This window comes from Candoia aspera, chromosome 4, assembly GCF_035149785.1.
Source record: "Candoia aspera isolate rCanAsp1 chromosome 4, rCanAsp1.hap2, whole genome shotgun sequence".
NCBI lineage: Eukaryota > Metazoa > Chordata > Lepidosauria > Squamata > Boidae > Candoia > Candoia aspera.
The window spans coordinates 52,951,906-52,971,892 of NC_086156.1; the positions used below are offsets into that span (position 1 = coordinate 52,951,906).

General features: G+C 39.7%; 1 protein-coding gene across 2 annotated transcripts; it reads left to right on the plus strand.

Moving 5' to 3' along the window:
* The first annotated feature begins 5,923 nt into the window (after positions 1-5,923).
* Positions 5,924-18,620, plus strand: EPDR1 (ependymin related 1). 2 transcript variants are annotated; one of them, XR_010067979.1, is made up of 4 exons: positions 5,924-6,343; positions 16,028-16,236; positions 17,330-17,858; positions 17,917-18,620. XR_010067979.1 is itself a non-coding variant. In XM_063304152.1 (3 exons), exons 1-3 carry the CDS (start codon positions 6,093-6,095, stop codon positions 17,518-17,520), a joined length of 651 nt encoding a protein of 216 aa, XP_063160222.1. In that variant the 5' UTR covers positions 5,924-6,092; the 3' UTR covers positions 17,521-17,899. The 2 variants fall into 2 exon arrangements, 1 of the variants encoding a protein (XP_063160222.1); XM_063304152.1 differs by lacking the exon at positions 17,917-18,620 and having other exon boundaries at positions 17,330-17,899.
* The last annotated feature ends 1,367 nt before the right edge of the window (positions 18,621-19,987 follow it).

The following is a 19,987-nucleotide window of genomic DNA, read 5'->3' on the forward strand; positions in this document are numbered from 1 at the left end:
TCGGCAGTGGGCAGACGCCGTTGGGACAGAGAGCCCCCAGGGAAGCGCCTGCCTTCCTCCAGGGTGCGAAGCCGGCTCCTCGAGGCTTCAGAGCCCTGGGGCTCAGTCAAGAGGCAACCATACACCGTTGCGGGGGCTGGGGACCCTATTTATAACCGGTGTGCCAGTGACGTGCGAACTGGCTTCTTCTCTTCGCCAGCCCCGTCATTGCTGGTGGGGAGGGGATCGTGTTTGAGCGCCGAGCTTCTTCCGAGGCAAGCACGTCGATCATACCTCAGTTCCACTGAAGCGCCATCCTCGACGCGACGCGACGAGGCGCAACACTGGCTAGGTCTCAGAGCTACTTTTGGTTTTTTTCCCCAACAGGGGATTTGATCCGGACAATGAATTACCCAGGGACATTGAGAAAAAGTGGTGGGATTGTGTGGAGGGGGGGAACTTTTTTCAAGTGCTACAGGTGCAGAATAGTCTCCCGGATGAGGGCATAAACCTGACAAGCCCTCCCTTGTCCCTAGAAGTAAGATCAGCTTCCCACACAAATGAGTAAATTCCTCATCTGGGACTAGAGAAGAACCAAATAGTGAAAGTCGACTATATAAGAAATATTCCTTCAACTTTTGAAATGGAAACTAAGCCCCCTCCTTGTTAAACCCATCAGAACAAAATGGTCAAGAACGGATTAAAAATCCAGCATAGAAGCAGCCCCACCCGTCATGTCCCACCCCATCAGGTTAGTAAATTTCTAAACCTCTTGATTGTATCAAGATCAGTAAATAAGATGCCCAGAAAATCTGGACCCTTCTTTAAAACACAAACTATCAGTTACTGTACATGCCCTCCCTTGCTATGTTATTCAATTTATGTGTAACAAAAATTGGTTGCAGTATTCTTAGGACTTGTATAGTTCTAATAACAATGTTACTTTCTCTGCCTTCCAGTCTAACCCTGTACTGTCTTTAGTTCAGAATCTTTAAAGTTTAAACAGGACTCACAATAACTGGTCAGGGATAGCACAATTAATTTCTGGCATTACATTTTTCCTGTTAACCTGGGTGACTTTGTATTTTATTTAAAGATAAAATAGCCTCTTTCAAGTTGTGTGTCCTGGTGACTTTTCATGGACATATCTATTCAGCGGTTTCTTTGGTGGACAAGAACTGAAACGTGTTGCCATTGCTTTCTAGCCTTGGAATTCCTTGGTGGTCTCCCATCCAAATATTAGCAAGGCCTGACTGTGCTTTTCTTCCAAGCTCAGACAGTTGACCAAGTACTAAGAAAAGCCCAAGTATAGGTTCCATTATCACAGCTGTGGTGCTGATACAGTAGTGTGTATGGCTGTCTTTTCTAGGTATTTATTGGACAGAAGCCATGCTAAGAACTGCTACGTTCTTACATTCCTCTTTTATTTATTAAGAGTGTAAGAACTGTCCTGTACCAAACCAAAAATGGTGATTGATTGAGTGATGGCGGTACATGGTCAGCAATATACATTCGGGAAGCTTACAAACAGTGCCCTGCCGTTTTGTTTGATCCCAACATCTGGCAATTAGAAGTATCTCAACAGGGTGGCATCTGTTCAGCTGCTATGATTAATGAGTGTTGATAGACCTGTTCTCTGGGGGCTGTGTTCTTTTGCAAGCCACTGAAATCAGTAAACAACGATCATTACACCAAGTGGTGGTGAATTTCTTAAGTTAATGGCAGCATTACATGAAGAAGTCTGTATTAATACAGCTCTTTGGAAAATAAACAATAACACTCATATACATGTTTTGTTGTTTTGTAACTATTTGAGGAAGGAAGAAACTAGCTTTCAACAATGTAACAAGGTCTACTGAACTGAATGAGGATTCAGTTATTCATTGACCCTTAATGGATAACGACCATGATGGTGTCAAAGAACAAATCAAAGCTTCTTAAGTTATTTTTTATTAAAGATATGTCTTATAAACTTCAAGTAACAAAATTCACATCATCCTTTAAAATGTAAGAGATACAGAGCATTATTATAACAACCACTTCTATGAGCAAATACTTATTTATGAATAATCACTTTTAATGTTGGCTTCCCACAGCAGACTCCAGCACAGCCACTTACTCTTCTCAAATAATGTATCCTACTCTTCCCCAACTAGATGCTGGATTGTAACTCCCATCACCTTCAATCAGTAGCTCACTGCCATGCTGTGAGTCTCCAAACTGGTATTTATCTGCCCATGTCCTAGTCTAAATTCATGGGCACATACTGTCTTCTGAAAACCATCATTATGCACTTTCTACCTCCACTCTGAGCAACTTTGCAGGGAAGGTTACAGCAAAAATGCCTGTGTCACTTTCAGCTAGCAGTACTAACATTTCAAAATGACACTGTGTTCTTACCTGGCTTCTCTAAGGTCAGGCTGGGGTACACCAGCCACTCACATGCAGACATTAGTGAAAAGCAATATGAACCCCTATAATTTTTGTTGTTTATTTGTTCAGTCACTTCCGACTCTTCGTGACTTCATGGACCAGCCCCACGCCAGAGCTTCCTGTTGGTCGTCAACAACCCCCAGCTCCCCCAGGGATGAGTCCGTCACCTCTAGAATATCATCCATCCATCTTGCCCTTGGTCGGCCCCTCTTCCTTTTGTCTTCCACTCTCCCTAGCATCAGCATCTTCTCCAGGGTGTCCTGTCTTCTCATTATGTGGCCAAAGTATTTCAGTTTTGCCTTTAATATCATTCCCTCAAGTGAGCAGTCTGGCTTTATTTCCTGGAGGATGGACTGGTTTGATCTTCTTGCAGTCCAAGGCACTCTCAGAATTTTCCTCCAACACCACAGTTCAAAAGCATCAATCTTCCTTCTCTCAGCCTTCCTTATGGTCCAGCTCTCGCAGCCATATGTTACTACAGGGAACACCATTGCTTTAACTATGTGGACCTTTGTTGTCAGTGTGATGTCTCTGCTCTTAACTATTTTATCGAGATTTGTCATTGCTCTTCTCCCAAGGATTAAGCATCTTCTGATTTCCTGACTGCAGTCAGCATCTGTGGTAATCTTTGCACCTAGAAATACAAAGTCTTTCACTGCTTCTACATTTTCTCCCTCTATTTGCCAGTTATCAATCAAGCTGGTTGCCATAATCTTGGTTTTTTTGAGGTTTAGCTGCAGGCCAGCTTTTGCACTTTCTTCTTTCACCTTCATCATAAGGCTCCTCAGTTTCTCTTCACTTTCAGCCATCAAAGTTGTATCACTGCATATCTGAGATTGTTAATGTTTCTTCCAGTGATCTTAACTCCAGCCTTGGATCCCTCAAGCCCAGCATGTCGCATGATGTCTTCTGCATACAAGTTGAATAGGTAGGGTGAGAGTATACAGCCCTGCTGTACTCCTTTCCCAATCTTAAACCAGTCTGTTGTTCCGTGGTCTGTTCTTACTGTTGCTACTTGGTCGTTATACAGATTCTTCAGGAGGCAGACAAGATGACTTGGTATCCCCATACCGCTAAGAACTTGCCACAATTTGTTATGGTCCACACAGTCAAAGGCTTTAGAATAGTCAATAAAACAGAAATAGATGTTTTTCTGAAACTCCCTGGCTTTTTCCATTATCCGTCAGATATTGGCAATTTGGTCCCTAGTTCCTCTGCCTTTTCTAAACCCAGCTTACATTACAGGAAAGCGGTGCTTTGAACAACTATTTAGGTGATTATTGGTGTTTGTGAAAGGTCCCCTGTGCAAGTACCGAGTCATGTCTGACCCTTTGGGGGGACGCTGCTTTCATGATGTTTTCTTGGCAGACTATAGCAGGGTGGTTTGCCATTGCCTTCTTCAGTTGTCACCGTCCCCAGCAAGCTGGGTGCTCATTTTACCGACCTTGGAAGGATGGAAGGCTGAGTCGACCTGAGCCGGCTACCAGAAAATCCAGCTTCCGCTGGGATCATGGGGAGAGTTTCGGTTGCAATATTGCCACCTACCACTCTGCGCCACACAAGGCTGTCTACTGGTGTTTATATTATACCTATTGTGAATATACAGAAAGAGAAACGGGTGTGTGTGAATGTATTTTAAAGCACAGTTGAAAGTATTTTAAAGCACAGTTCCTATACTTTATAAAAGGAATGTATAATGAAATACATGTAAACATGCAGGCATCTTTATTAGGATGGTATCCAGATCTTCTATGGAATTGTGTTAAATCTAATGAAACAAATGGATTTGACAAGGCATTACAATATTTATTGTATTCCCCAAGAGTATCTTTTTGTGGTGGTCTCTCATGAAGGATACACAGGCTGCAAGTTTTCTCAGGATGAGAGCTTGTGGCGGTCTCTCATGAAGAATATACAGGACACATAGTTTCTCCTCGGGATGAGAGCCCGGATTCAAGCCGTAAGCTCTCTTTTATTATTCCCCCAGTTAAGCAAGTGCACTAAAACAGTAATTCACATAGCAGAAGGCTGATTGATCTAAATAGCAATGCATACCTCATGTAACCCCCCTGATAGCCTCCTGGCACAGCTCAGGTTACAGCTCCTGTTGCCTTGTGAGGAAAGTTTTTGCTACAACCTTATCCACTATGGAAATTCAAGGAAGGTTCAATGTAAATAAGCATCTTGCACAGCTGTCGTGGTTTGCCAACCAACAGCATAGCATACAATGCTCTCTACATCTTTTCACAATTACAATACTCTAATAGTAGAAATAGCATTTCTACAAAGGGTAGTAGACTAGAGTTCCCTATTATTAATATTTGCATTGGACCAAATGAGCTGCCCTTAAATTGGAAAACACTTCAATTATATCTTGTCTCTCTTATTTCAATGGGAACAAAGGTCTTTCTAGATCAGTGTTTCTCAACCTTAGCTACTTTAAGATGTGTGGACTTCAACTCCCAGAATTCCCCAGCCAGCATTGCTTCAATTCTGGGAGTTGAAGTCCACAAGTCTCAAAGCTGCCAAGGTTGAGCAACACTGTCCAAGATGATAGTTTTATTGTGCTGACTCATTCACTGCTTTCTCTCCAGTTTGGTTCTTTTCCTTATCAGAAAACAAACAAGATGATTACTGAGGAAAGGAGAGAACAATTCCACAATCGCCTTTGATTAACAGCTCGAGGACCCTTCCTCTAGAAGTTATCACAGTTCCATGATTCAAGTAGGGGCATAATCAGAGTACAGAGATAAATCTTTTGTGCTTCTTTCCAAGAAAATGTGAAAAGGGTCTTATTGCCAGTAGGGTCTTTGATAGCAAATAGACAATCACCAGAATATATACGGACTTACAATGTGTATTTGTGTTTGCGAAATATGACGACCAGATTATGGATTGGATTCAAATGTAATCACATGTAGAGTCACTGAAATAAAGAGGGCAGTAACTTCATTCTCAGTGAATAGATTGCGGGAGTAAGTCACTGTCTGGATCCAAGTCTACATACTGTATTGCTTGAAGAGTTAGAATTGTATGACTGCCATAGTTGACTAAATACTAAGATTACAGCTATTGTATGTAGGCTGCAGAAAGCTGGGCGGTTACCTATTTGGGGCAGCAAGAAGTTTCTGCCATTCAGTGGCCCTCCAGATTTTTGCCACGAGGAGACGGCAGCCCTAAATTCATCGAAAGGAACACCAAACTCTAAACGACAGGGAAGTACAGGATTTCAGCATGGTTAGCAATGCTACCTATGATGGTAATCCTGAGGATGAAACCCCAGCTGATGGCACCGACGATGTTTCTTGCCTATGGCATCGGCACCGTTGCCATGAAGACCGGCACCAGCACTGTGCCGACGATCTGCGGCCATTCTGACCGAACCGGGAAACCCAAAAGCCTCTTGCTCTCCTCCCTGATCAGAGAAAGCGGAGAGCTTCTTGTAAATAAAGATCGAGGCTCCTTTGTCTGAACGGTGGCTCCCTCTGCAGTTCCTGTCCAATCGCGACGTGGCAAGCAACGGCAGACGTTCCCCTCTGCAGCCTTCCAGAACTGACGCTCCGCCGCTGCCACCGGCGATCAGGGATCCGTCGTCGGAGGAAAGACAGTGGCCCACCCGCGGATCCTGCCCGAATCTGCGGCAATAACCGCGCGGGGCGGAGGAGAACGTGGGCGAAGGCATGGTCCCAAAGGCCGTCGCCCACAGCCTTGGCTCTTCCGCGTTGCTGATCAGCGGCATCTTTTTAAGCCTGACCTGGGCGGCGGGGGCCCAGCAGGCCGTGCCCTGCCAAGCCCCGCTGCAATGGGAGGGGCGCACGGTGGAATACGACCACAGCAGCGGCACGAATACCCGCGCAGCGGTGACCTACGACAGTCCCAACCAGCGCCTCCGTATTCTGGAAGAAAAAAAGAGGCTCATCCCTTGCAAGAAGTAAGTTTCCCCCTGCTACCCTTTCCTACGCCCGCTCGGGTGGAGTCTGAGAAACCATTGCGACGATGGCCATGCCGGCCAGACTAATGGGAGGACTATTCCTTTCAGCCTCGCCTTTCACGAGGCGGGGAATAAATCCTGCGCCCAATGCTGGGCGCCTCTTGGTTGCAGCCGGCCGGGGAAGTCTGCAAAATATGCGCACGCACAGTTCCAGTCACCCGCTAAGGGTGGAGGGAGTCCACTACAGGGCGGTGACGCACTCCGGCTTGCCGTTTCGGGGGTGGGTGTTGCTTGCTGCAGGTCCGAAGACGCCCAAACGCGAAACGTCTGTTTATGAGTTCGCGTGGGGTGCGACTCGGGCCCAGGTTGGGCTTTCGGTTTTTGAGAAAGCGGAGTAAACACCCGATGGGTGGATCCCAGCGGTGCGATTCAAAAGGCCCCACGCAGTAGTGCCCTAAGGAATGTTTTGTAGTTGCAAAAAAAAAAAAAAAGGATTAATTCCATGTTTGGGTCCGGATAATTACACAATAAAAGTATAATGATTGACACCATTACTTAGTTCATGATCATGCTGTATGCGATTCCAGCCTCTTTCAAGATATTTGATTCCCTGTATTTGTGCACCTGGCATGCTCAATCCTAGTTCAGCTATTTATGGATCTTCACTTATGGAGAGGAATTAGGTTTTTTTCAAAAAATATATTTGCAAAACGGGCAAAAATCTTTCTCCCTTGGCCTGCTGATATTTCTTCCTTGTGCATTAAAGGTGCTTTTTTGAATGCATAAGAACAATTTCTCAAAGAATGAGTTTGTGATACATGTACAATAACAAAGCCTTGCTGTATGGAAAGTTCCTTTTATTGCCCCACCTAGTATTTGGTAGCTGTGTTTAGAACAGTCTCTTCCATTTTTTTTACACCTCTCATTTTCTATTGCTTTTCATTTCCCCGATCATTTTGTGGCACCTGAGCATGTTTCTTGTAGCTATTCTTGAGGTATTTCACCTTCCTCTTAGGCTTTTCATAAAGTTATGCAACTGTCTTCCTCCCACCTCCAGCTGTAGTATTAGCTCATTTGTATATGCACCTGGTGTTATTTGGGCTTCATAACATTCCATTCCAAGCTTCCAGAAAATAAAAGAGAAATACAAAGAGGGCAGGTATCAAGGAGGGCAGGATGCCTGCATCTTTCATAGTTATGGAGAAGAGCATATCACAGCAGACAAAACTGTCATGGTAAGTTGAATTCTTTCTTCTGCAAAATTCACATCTGACTTCCTTTTACATCTGGTCACAAAGTGCATGAGACTCTTACCTGAACCTGGAGCTGAAGAGGTTGAGAAAGCAAAAACTAGCATTAAAAATAGGGATCTTCTCTAATGTAGATGTCGTCATGCACCTTTTTTTAAAAGAGGAAGTCTTGCACTTGTAATATAGCCTGTCTGCTTGCAGTGGAATGCATCAGGAGAAATGGAATGATTTATATTACTCAATATAACCTATTGGCATGCAGAGATGAATTTACTGATAAAAATTCATGGTGAAGAACCAGCAGAAGGGAACTTTTCATAACTATGTGGTATGCACACAGCTGATATATTCATCATCATCATCATCATCATCATCATCACCACCACCACTACCACCACCACCACAAATGTATTCAGTCAATGATCAGAACAATGAAAGAGTTGGATGGCAAAATTGCGTGACAGTAATATAGCATAATAAAAACTGATTTAAAACTGTATGTAAAATTCTAATGACATAACATAAGTCTCCCTGGGCATAATATTTACTCTTTGTTACAGCAGATCAAGTTCTGTTGTAATTTGTTAGCAACTTTTCTGCTGCAACACAAATTTTAGCTACATTATTGTATATGTAATGTTAGGCTTATTGCCTGAAAAGATAAAAGCAAGGGAAAATTTAACTGATCATCCTGGCATATGTTCCAGCAAAGGAGAGATGAGAGATTGAGGCCTACCTTTATAATTAGAGCAGTACAACAAAACATGCTGGGTGATTTCTATTGAATTGGAATTGTAGGGAAAGAGGAAGCTTTTCTGGAAAAAGGAACTTTGGCTAATCTACCACTGGGAACTGTTGCAGGTAAAACATAATGTCATGGTTAAATATTCACTTTAGTTCCCATCTAGGGCAGCCTTTCTCAACCTTTTGACCATGGAGGATCTTTTGAAATATTTTTTCAGGCCTCGGGGAACCCCTGCACATTCAGGCTCAAATATAGGCCAGAAGTTATAAAATTACTATATTCATTTCATGTGTAGGCCTGTATATATGCACTAACAGCATTCTTAAACTGAAAATAAAGAATGAAACTTGCCTCTTTAATGTGAAGTTTCCTGAATTTGAAATAATTTTTTAAATAAATCGTGATCTCCCAGGGAACCCCTAGTGACCTCTTCCGGAGCCCTAGGGTTCCAAGGAACCCTGGCTGAGAAACACTGATCTACAGTATTCTAAATGGTCCTTGATATGATGTGTAATTAAACTAAGTTCATTCAGTTCAGTACCAAGTGATCTGGTCTTAATAATTTGAAAGGCTTGTTTATATTCTAAGGACAAGAACTGGTAATGAGAGGCAAGTTTTTTTGAGTACTAGTAGATACCAAGAGCAGTGAAACTGATCTTTCAAAACTAGAGGGATCAATCCTGTTTGGGGGAAAAAATGGCACTTGATGCATTTGGTACACATTTAGGTACGTGAAAAATTGACTGTAGGAACCTACTGTGGATTTTTTGTAGGGGTTTGTGCCGATGTATGCATTAATTTAAACTAATTTGGGGACTAGCAACTCATAAATTAGAGATTAATTAACTGAAATATTAATGCCAGTTTACAATGGAGAATTATTAGCTCAAAGAGCATTCATGATTATAAACAATGGGGAAGAATTAGCTGAGACAATCCTTAATGCTCAAAAGATTTTTCATATGTATTTTACTCATGTAAACAAACATTTAAACCCTGGAAAAGTAATAATTCACATACAGAGGATAAAAAATTTGGTTAATATACCCTTTAACTGTATCTATCTGATTGATACATTCCTATTTTTGTAATTAGAATTTTTAGCAATAGCCCAGCTGGATGTGAGGTAATTAAGCACACTTTCAAAAGTCATCTCTGCTTTCAGATAATGACATTCAGGTCCAAGCTTAGTTATATTTCTATAGCATTTTTGTCTCATGATTGCTGTCCACAGAATTAAATAATTAAACTTAAGTACAAAAATGTGGGTTTTTTGTAGTATATGTGTGTCTGTATGTTTTTCCTTGCATGTGAGAATTGTGATGTGTTGATAGTAAGCCGGAAGAGTCAACTATGATTAGAGAGATCTTCTTCCCCTTCTCCACACATGGAGGAAAATTGGCATAGTTGCATCATTTCTTTTGAAGTGATAAGAAGCACCACCTAGTGTAGGAGAAATATAACCATGTTTTTGTGGAGAGGTGATGAAACCTTTCAAAATGAATCATATGTGAAAAGGTATCACCTTTCTTCAGCTGTTTCTTTAAGGCTAAGTTATAAACGTGAACATGGGTTTGCCTTCATTAATTTACCTTGGATGGTTTCACACTCAACCATACTTACTATTCTTTTTTTTTCTCCAGCAATGTCCAATAGCTAAGGAATGGCATCTGCCAATGGAGCATGTTTTCTCTTCTCTTCCAATCTTCCCATCCATGCATGTCTAAGAACTGCCCCAAAGATTGCTAAGTCTTTCTGGAACAGATATGGGAGACAAATGCAGAAAGATTACAGTAGGGGGAAGAGTAGTCATGTTCTATGAGCAGAAGTTCACTCATGTAACATTGATGTAGTCCATTAGTAGGATAAACTTTGGTAATGTACAGTGACTCAACTCTGAAGTATGACTACATCTGGCACTACTTATAATTCTGTCTGTTTGAAAAGGCTATTTTGATTATTCTGTTCTGGTTCCATAGCATCATTTGACCTTGAGTTGATTCAGACAGGACAAGGACTTGTCCAGCCAAGATTCACAGGATATTGTCTTAGGGTAGCCATCCAAAGAAAGCAGCATCTATTCACATTAAGAACATTTGCAGTGAATTTCAACTATTAACCTTTACTGAATGGCTTCGTTTATTGATTTAGTCACCATATTTCCTTGTATCAATGTGACCACCATCCCTCGCTACTTTCCAGAGATTATGTGATCTGTCTGTCTGCCTGTCTAATCCATTCCAAGGATGAAAAAGAGGTATAGCCCTGATCTTGCTGTGGATTTTTTTGACTTTTTCAATTTGGATCAGCCACAAGTTCACTGCTTGGGTAGAAAATTAATACTATATTTTAGTACATTTATATTGGACTTGGAAAAGGTTATAATCAAAGGAAATACAACAAAACAAATTAAATGTAAAGAAAAAAGTGAAAATCAAGAGTAATAGGGTAACTGATTTATTCTGCACCTCTGTAGAAATTGGCTACAAAATAGCTTGTTGTTTTATTAAATTAACTCCACTTTGGGGGATATATACACAAAGTGATACTTACCAGTGATCTTGCAATATATAGAATAATGCAGCTAAGCACTGAAGTGTTTGTCTAACTTTCCACACAGTTTGGTGGAAGACAGGATATACCAGCTATGTGGCACTAGTTTCAATATATCATTTGGCATATAATTAAATAAATGGTTACATAAAACAGTTCAGAATTGCTTTGTGGTGAAGATTTTGAGAGCATAAATTGTGGAATGCTAGCATCCTTACAGTTACAGAAGCCGCTGACAAAAACATGTTTGAGTTCTAAAGGAAAACATATACAATGAACAGAATCATATACAATGATAAAAGTTGCCTTTTCATGCTGTAGGTAGAGAATGTTTCCCATGAAAAGAAACCAACAAAAATATAGCACATAGAAAAATAATCTGTGTTAACTGATGTTTGGTATTTTATTGGATTGGGTTTGTGTTGGACTCCTGGTAAAGCAATGTGGACCAATGTCTCATGAATAAAAAATAATAAGAATAAAATAGCTGTAATTAATAGCCTGGATGTCCTCCACATATCTTTATTAATGGGATTTGCAATTCAGAGGCCAGTCCCAAGATGGAGATTGCTCAATGAATGTACAGTATAGTTGGGGCTAGATATGGTTGGTAGCATTCATACTCCCCTCAGCTTTGAAAATCTAAAAGTCATTAGTCTCCCATCTGTCTCCTACTATGATCAGGTCACAGAAATATATTGATTTGGCAAATAGTGGAAATCAAGAAACACTGTGGTCTTTATAACAACAAAACTAGGGAATAATTTTGGTTGGTGCACTATAGTAGGTATTAAGTCACGTAAGTCAAATTGTACAGTATTATATAATAGATGAACAGAATAGTTCCTCTTCAGGTTGTATAAAATCTTCAGTTGCAAAAAGAATCACCCTAAAGATCTAAATGTATTTTCCAATGCACATTAAAAGCAATCACAGACCTACAGTATTGGAAAATCTAAAATACATTGTTGGATAATACTGTTAATTTACCCCAAATGGCTGTACTATAGATGGTGCAGCAATCATGGCTGACACCCATCTCATCAAATCGCCATTTCCTAGAGATCCTCGGGTCTGCTGACAAAGCCATGTTTTGAGGGACTTCCAGAAGGATGTCAAGGATGGGGCCAATCTCACCTTGGGAGGGACGATATTCCAGAGGTTGGGTGCCAAGGCAGAAAAGGCCCATCTCCTCTGTCTCACCAGATGAAACTCTTTCGCAGACAGGACCTGCAGTATACTTCTTCTGCTGGACCTGATGGATGGGCAGATGTAATCAGGTGGAGGCAAATAAGCTCAAATAACCTGGCCCCATGCCATGAAGGGCTTTAAAGGTCAACACCAGCTCCTTGAATTGGACCTAGAGGCAAACTGGCAACCAGTACAGCTCATGGAGCAGAGGTGTGACATGTGCTGTTCTAGGAACACACATTACTGCCTGTGCTGCTGCATTTTGCACCAGCTGAAGCTTCTGGATACACCTCATGGGCAGCCCCATGTAGAGAGCATTACAGTAGTCCACTTGGGAAGTGACCAGGCCATGAATGACTGTAATGTGCCTCTCAGAGTCTTGGCTGTGTCCTGCAGAGCTTCTCCAAAATTGCACACAACTTAAAGCTATCACATCTAGGCTGCAAACATCCAGACAACCACTAGGAGACAGCAAAGAGGGTTTTCTGTATCTCTTAGCTGCTATCTAATAGCTCTTACCCCAGTGTAATTTTTAATGAGAAAGAAGAAAAGTATTTAGCACATGGGGAGTAACATACGAAGTGTATGTGATCATATTAGATGAAATTGCAATTAAATGCATTTAGTTTTTTTGTTCTGACCCTTTTCCCACTTCCTTGTCCCAGCTCTATCCTTGTCTAGTGTAGGGCTCTTGGCACACCACTCAAAGGCCAACTGTGGCCGACGTCCCTGCAATAAATAGGGAAGTTTCAATATTTCTAGAAAAGATGATGGAATGGAGGCTGTGGCAGCTGAGAAATATGGAAGATTGGAGGCAGCAGGTATCTGAGAGAAATTAAACTTAGCAAGAGGTCTCTGAAGAGAACCACTGTGCTCACATGAAAGATTTTGAAAAGAAGGATTTCCTATGGTCCCTGACAAAAATAAATGTCAAATGAGTGCTAGACTATCCATACAGAAGTAGAAAAATAATAGTAATGGACAAATCACAGACTACTTCAGAGCTGCCTGAGGCATAGGTGAAAGCAATTTTTAAAAGATGAGTGGAATTATTAAGGAGAGTCATTAAGCATCATTGGGTAAAAGCCAAAAAAAGTCACTTTTGAGGAGAGAGAAAAACCTGTGAGGAATAGAGTAGAATGGCATGGAATGGCTAATAAGAACCCTTCACATTGAGACATTCTTACTTTTAAGAAATTACAGTACTAAGAAAAATAGATAATGGATGTCTCCCTTGCTTTTCTTTGTTCATGTCCCGACTACAACTTTTTCCACCCCACAAATTAATTTCCCACTCTTCATTTACCGCCAGCCTGGCTTCCTATATTGGCTTGAATGCAGTTGGGGAAATGGTATCTTTGCAGTAATTTCATGTCCCAGAGCTCTCAATACACTTGTTTTTATATTTGTGTCCACTACAAAATATAAAAGCATGCTTGAGGTTGTCTAAATATGCCCAATGACCTTTCATTTAACCAACAGAAAACTTCTAACAGGGATTGTATTATTGTATGGTAGTCCTTTGGGTTCGAAGAAGACGTGCTGTTGTGCAGTTCATCTGCTGAATTTTTAAACTAATATTATTTACGGGTCTTGTGTTGCTCCTTTTTCTTGCTCCTGTCCTTGGATGGAAAATAAGTTATGTCATTACTGAGTTTTGGTCATACCTGTTTCCTCAATATACTTAAAGCTTTGCGTTTTGGCTATGTCCGTCTGTCTGTCTGTCTGTCTATCTTAGTAGTAATTCTAGCTGGTGTGTTTGTTTATGCATATTTTGCAGCATTATTAATAAGAAAATAAACAGTGTATTAGAAGTAGTTATATACTATTTCAAATCAAACCTCCCATTGTGTTTATGGTACGCACACGTATATTTAATGCAATAAATTTCAGTAAAATTATGTAATGCATGAGGGGGAAGGTTACAGAGAGGAACAGTCTGAATGTCAGAGGTCTTCTCTCAAGGCAAGATGAGTTTTCAGTAATGGAGGGAGGGCTCTGTAATGGGAATGCCAGGAACATTTCCTTCTCTGACCTTTCTATGAATACTGTCACTTCATATTTATTCTGTAAAGAGCCCAGTTCTGCTTTAAGGTTCCTAAAAGTTGGGGGAGGCTTTCTATTCACCCTGTACGTTTTAAGAAATCAGTGCCATCTCCAGCTCTTTCCACACTGATCTTTTCTGACAGCTGTTGATAGGACCTAGTTCCTGCTAGCACTTGTCCCACTGTGGATCTGCTGTTAGCAAAACATTCAAGTTCATCAGGATCTGTGGTGGAATTCTTTTTGAATCCGTATCCAAGAAAGAATAGGCCAGTAATCTTAATATCCAAACAAAGAAATAAGACCTCAATTGTTGGCCAAACCTCTTTGTACTGAGAGCTTGCCTAATCTCAACAGGAGATCATTCCACACAGTTTGCGCACAGCAGAGCCTTCCCTTTTCCACAGCACCATTAAATGAGCATCGGCAGGATATGGCAAAGTAAAGTAAGCATCCACTGCAGATTGTATAGATCTGTTTTGCTGAAGACAGTTTTTCAAATAAGTTTAACTCCAAGATCCCTGAAATAGCTACCCTTCTCAGACAGAGTTACACTAGAAATACATCAAATATTATTTTTTAAAGAAGAATGGCTATGTTCTCCTATTCCATTTTTACCAATACATGACACAAAAAGCTAGAGATGAAAGTAGTTCCAAGTTTTGCATGTTGAATCTTTTAAAGTTCAGTTCTTCATCCGCTATTCCACTCCAGCACAGGACCAGGATGCAAAATGTAATTGGATATCTCCAGTTGTGTTTAGGTACACAAAGAAGCGGTCTTTGATTCTGTGCCAAACTATACACAAAATGCAATAGACTGAGATGACAGTTCTACTTTAGTCTGCAGATAGGGCTAGCATTTTGTAATTTAGAAATTGTAATTTTTTTTAACCTTCTTGTGGAAGATATGTTGCATCTCAAGATAATGAAACATTATCTTGGCAATTCTGTATACCCAACTCATTTTTGGTCAACCCAGGATAAATGGTGAATGGGAAATATTCTTAATTCCCCTTGCACTTGTTGATTATAACTGGCAAATTCCCATAGCAATTTTCTCATTAGTAGGTTGCATTTTTGGACCTGGTCTATTTCACAGGTGACATTAAAAATTTGCTCGTGGAAAACTAATGAATATAGAATTAAACAATTCACTTCCCAATTCTCTCTCTTTATCCTTTATCTATTCTGCTTAACTGCAGTCAGTGTTTTGCATATGAGACAATTATAGCACAGCCTTCTCCCTAATGTGTGAAGGGAGTTGTTGTTTTTAATGTAATGGACTATTCTGAAATATGAACTACACCCAAATGGCTCAGGCTTAAGTTCTACTCTCTTTGGTTTATCACTGCATAATTACCAGATTGGTTCTGTGCATGCCCAGATCTTGATTTCTGAATGTCTGCCTATGGTTATCATTCCCAACCAACTATTGAAAAATGAATGCTTGTGTCATAGCCTACAGTTTGCAATTTTCTGACCACAATATCCAATTTACCCAATTGCAGATGGAAAAATTGAGGCTAAGAGAAGTGGCAACTGTCTATAATTTAAGCAAAAATGGGTTTTAAACCTACAGTCATTGGTGCCCAAGACAGAGTGCACTAAAAGATAAACTATGTAAAAATGAACATCATTTTTACAACAGTAGAATAGTCAGGGATTCACTCAGGAACTCTAAGAATTGTAGCTTGATGATAAAGTTGATATTTTTCTCTTTGAAATCTCTAACCAATCTTACAGATCCACCGATCCAATGCTTCTGTCCACTACTTTTTAATCAATAACTAAATATGTTACTGATGTAACTAGACATGTCCTCTATCTTGTATAACATTGTATGAACAAGAATTTTTTAAACTTAATTTTGCTCTTACCCCACTTTTCTCTACTTTTTCAGATTTTTTGAATATATATATCTTTATAAAGATGCAGTGATGTTTCAGATTGAACAAGTGACAAAGCTGTGTTCCAAGATTGCTTTGAGTGAGCCATGGGATCCTTATGACATTCCTGACAACTCAACCTATGAAGATCAGTACTACATCGGAGGACCGGGTGACCAAATTATTGTCCAGGAATGGTCTGACAGGAAGCCAGCTAGGAAACGTAAGCATTGTATTATTCTCTAATCCTCATTGAGATAATTTGTTCCCACATCAACATTATTGTCATTATATTGTTATGCTATCATTGTTATGTGATTATCAGCAAATATACAAGAAGTATGTTAAATATGTTTTATGTTCTCCTTTCATATAAACATTGACAAATTCAATTACGGATTTTAAAAGTAGATTCTCGTCTTAAATTTGGATGTATTCATAGATTTCAGTTTTAAAAACAAATAATCCCCCTGGCAGGGCACCTACAAAATATTGTACCATTGTTTCCCTTCCAGACTTGCAAAGTGTTTAGGGTTTAGTTAGCTTAATTCATAGGGTGGGAAACACCTTGCCGGATGCTGCTCCCCATTCTACAATACACAGGCCAAAATGCAATTATTCTTAAAAATTCACAGTCCTCAGAATTTTTCAGTGCACTTTTCCAATTATGAAAAGATTGTGTAGCCCTCTCTTATACATACATACTGTATATATTTATTCAGGCATAAATATCACAATGTTTCAGCATTAACCTGTAGATTTTGGATTTAGATCTGGATATATATAGCACCGATATTTGTAAGGAGAGCCAGTTTGGTGTAGTGGTTAAGGCACCAGGCTAGAAATTGGGAGACCAGCTTTAGGCACAAAGCCAGCTGGGTGACCTTGGGCCAATCACTCTTTCTCAGCCCTAGGAAGGAGGCAATGACAAACCACTTGCAAAAAAACCTTGCCAGGAAAACTGCAGGGATTAGTCCAGGTGGTCACAGGAGTCAACACTGATTTGAAAGCATTAAAAAAATGTTAGTAAGAGGCCAGTCTTTCAGGCTTCTTTTTATCTAATGGTGCTCTTGCCAATTTCCTCCTCTTGTATTAGAATATCAGTAACTCTGAAATCTCTCACTGCAAAGCAATTGCATTGAAATCAGTGAAACTAATTCCTGGAGTAAATGGGCTTAAGAATGGTTGTATTTATTCTTCATTTGTGGTCAGGCAAATTGAAATGAAATTATTTCTTATTGTCTTATTGAACTTTGAAAACTCAAAGTCATGCTTTTCTCTAAAAGCAGTAAGAATTTGTGCTTCATTCATTACAGTTGAAACTTGGGTGGGAGTTTACACAGTCAAGGATTGTTACCCGGTTCAAGAAACTTACACCAAGAACTACAGTGTGACAACCTCCACCCGTTTCTTTGATCTCAAGGTTGGAATAAGTGACCCATCTGTTTTCATCCCTCCCAGCACCTGCCAGACAGCTCAGCCAGAAAAAATGACTTATGCATGCTGATGGTAGATCTTGACTTCTATATTACATATGTAAGCTCAGTATATATTATTAATAACTAGCTGCTGATGTCTAATATGACTGTTGCACTTTGCAGAATGCAGGTTCTAACAGACTAGAAAAGGGATTTTCTTTGGCGTGTTATTCTAAATATGTTCTCACATCCTACAATTGTAAGCAAATAATCATTTATTTGTATTTGTTTTAGCTGCTAACATCCTATGGCAGAAGCTGTTTCTGTTTTCCAAGAGGTATAATGTATTTCCAAAAGCATATTAAAATATGAAATAGGTGTGTTCATTTTGGAGGGATGGAAAACTATATTACATGTAGCAGATAAGGTATTACCATAAGATTTTTTATTTATCAAATTTGTCACCACCCATCTCCTGCCACCAGGTATTACCATAAGATGGCACATTGATTTTCTGAAAGCTGCTATTGTGAATTAATATTCCTCTTGTTCAAGATTTTCTGTCAAGGGTCATTTAATTTTAGCTGAATTGCTGTGATACAGAGAATGAGAAACATTTAAATCTTCTGTTTGCATATGAAAAGATATATCTGATGCTTTTCTTGTCTTCATAGTCACTATTAAAACATTTATAATGGCTTGTCAGAAAACTGCACTTGGCCACTTATAAAACATTCATAAGAAATACAGGACATGTTATTACTCTGATAGTCCAGAAGAGAAGAAAATATAGTTAAGATTATTGTTATGACAGCAAGGATAAGAGTGGTCACCAGGGTTATCACGGTTGGTTTGGTTAATTGGAACAAATTCAAGAGGAAGAAAAATTTTAATGGATGATACAAAAGCCTGCTCTTTATATAATCAAAATTAAATTACAAATAAGGAACATATATGAAAAGTATTTTGTTATTACTGTGGTTATAGTTCCTCCCCCTGAAAAATACATGTGATGGTATCAAATATGTAGGGCTGTCTAATCAGTCCTACAAAAATCCAGACAAAGATGGACAAGAGACAACTATTCTTCCTGAAGGCCCTACATGATTTGTTCTGCATAAAGAAAAATGGAAGCGTAGGTTGAAAAAAGATAGACTAATGAATTATACTATTTGGGTCTAACTCAAAGTTGAGTGGCATATAAATTTAATTGATGATGATGATGATGTGTTGGATTAGGCCCCCCAAAAGATTAGACAGAGCATGGGAGATAAGCACACTACAATATTTCTTCATTACTCATTCTACATCCTATTCTTTAATTGGAACACAACTATGATAGCTTTGGTATCAGTATAACCTTGAGGGGGTTTCCTGACTATTGCTGTTCCATGTTAGATGGCTTGTGAACCAGGGATTCTCTGTACACAACTTGAAAAGCCAGGCCAGGCACCTTAATTTAACTGTTATATTTCAATTTTAGTTATTTTTATTTTATTTGTGTTGTAAGAGTCTATAATGTATTGATTCCTTCTGAAAATTGGTGAAGTACTAAGCAACTGGAACTTGGAAAATCTGCTTGTTAGTTCTGAAATGTCAGAGTGAAGCACTTTTATACATAGTTCACTAAGGTCTCTCAAAGAGACTTTTTTTCCCTTATCAGAAAATGAAAACATCTCACTATTGTCATCTTCCTCTCTTAAGAAAGAATAATACAATGTAGGTGATGACTTGAAATCTAATTCTAATTACTCCATTACTGTTTCTTCAATAATTCCAGCTGTTCCTTCTACTCTTAGGTACTCTTATTTATTATTTTATTGTTAGAACAACTGATTTTATTGTGCGACTTTATTTTTGTTTACATGCTGCTTTTATTTTTATTATAAAATATGAAGAAAATGTGGGGATAATTTGTACTTGCTGAAAGACCTGATGAAAATGCAAAGGGGGTCTACTTATAAATGTTTTTACAAATGATTAGGAGCTCTGTACAGGGTTTGTAATCACAGAGAAAAGCCTACAGCTTCCACTCAACTTGGAGACAAGGTCATCAGGTGCTCATATTCCGTTGTCATTCATGGATGGAATGTATGGAAGGGGAAGGTTTCTATCTTTCATCTCCCAGGGTCAAAGACATAAACTGCTTGTCACTTTATTTACATCTAGAGCAATCAGAAAAGTGTATGTGAGTATGTGTTTAATAAGGATGCAGATATTTTATATTAGAGCTGTGCATGCATTCACAAGTAGTGTCTGGGCCTTGCTTAATCACTGCAGCTCTGCTATTCATTAAAACAGCCACATCCGTTTTTCAAGCTTCTGTGGGAACCGGCTTTAAGAGTTGCTTTAATTACTCAAGTCCCAAAAACAATGGCATCATTTTTAGGCTTGTGTGAAAGCCTGAAGAGGGACATGGCTGCTTTAATTAACAGTGGAGAGGTGCTGTGCTCATGTATTGGGTGAGGTTCAAAGCCATTCTTCAGAATGACTTTTGAAACATGTACAACCCTATTACCATGCACAGGGCACGTTAAAGGACACAAGAGCTTGGCG

Bases quoted from the DNA above. Each gene is read 5' to 3' on its own strand.
- EPDR1 (XM_063304152.1), top strand. From the start codon at position 6,093: ATGGTCCCAAAGGCCGTCGCCCACAGCCTTGGCTCTTCCGCGTTGCTG. The intron at 6,344-16,027 runs GTAAGTTTCCCC...CTACTTTTTCAG, and splicing joins AGGCTCATCCCTTGCAAGAA to ATTTTTTGAATATATATATC. The intron at 16,237-17,329 runs GTAAGCATTGTA...CATTCATTACAG, and splicing joins CAGGAAGCCAGCTAGGAAAC to TTGAAACTTGGGTGGGAGTT.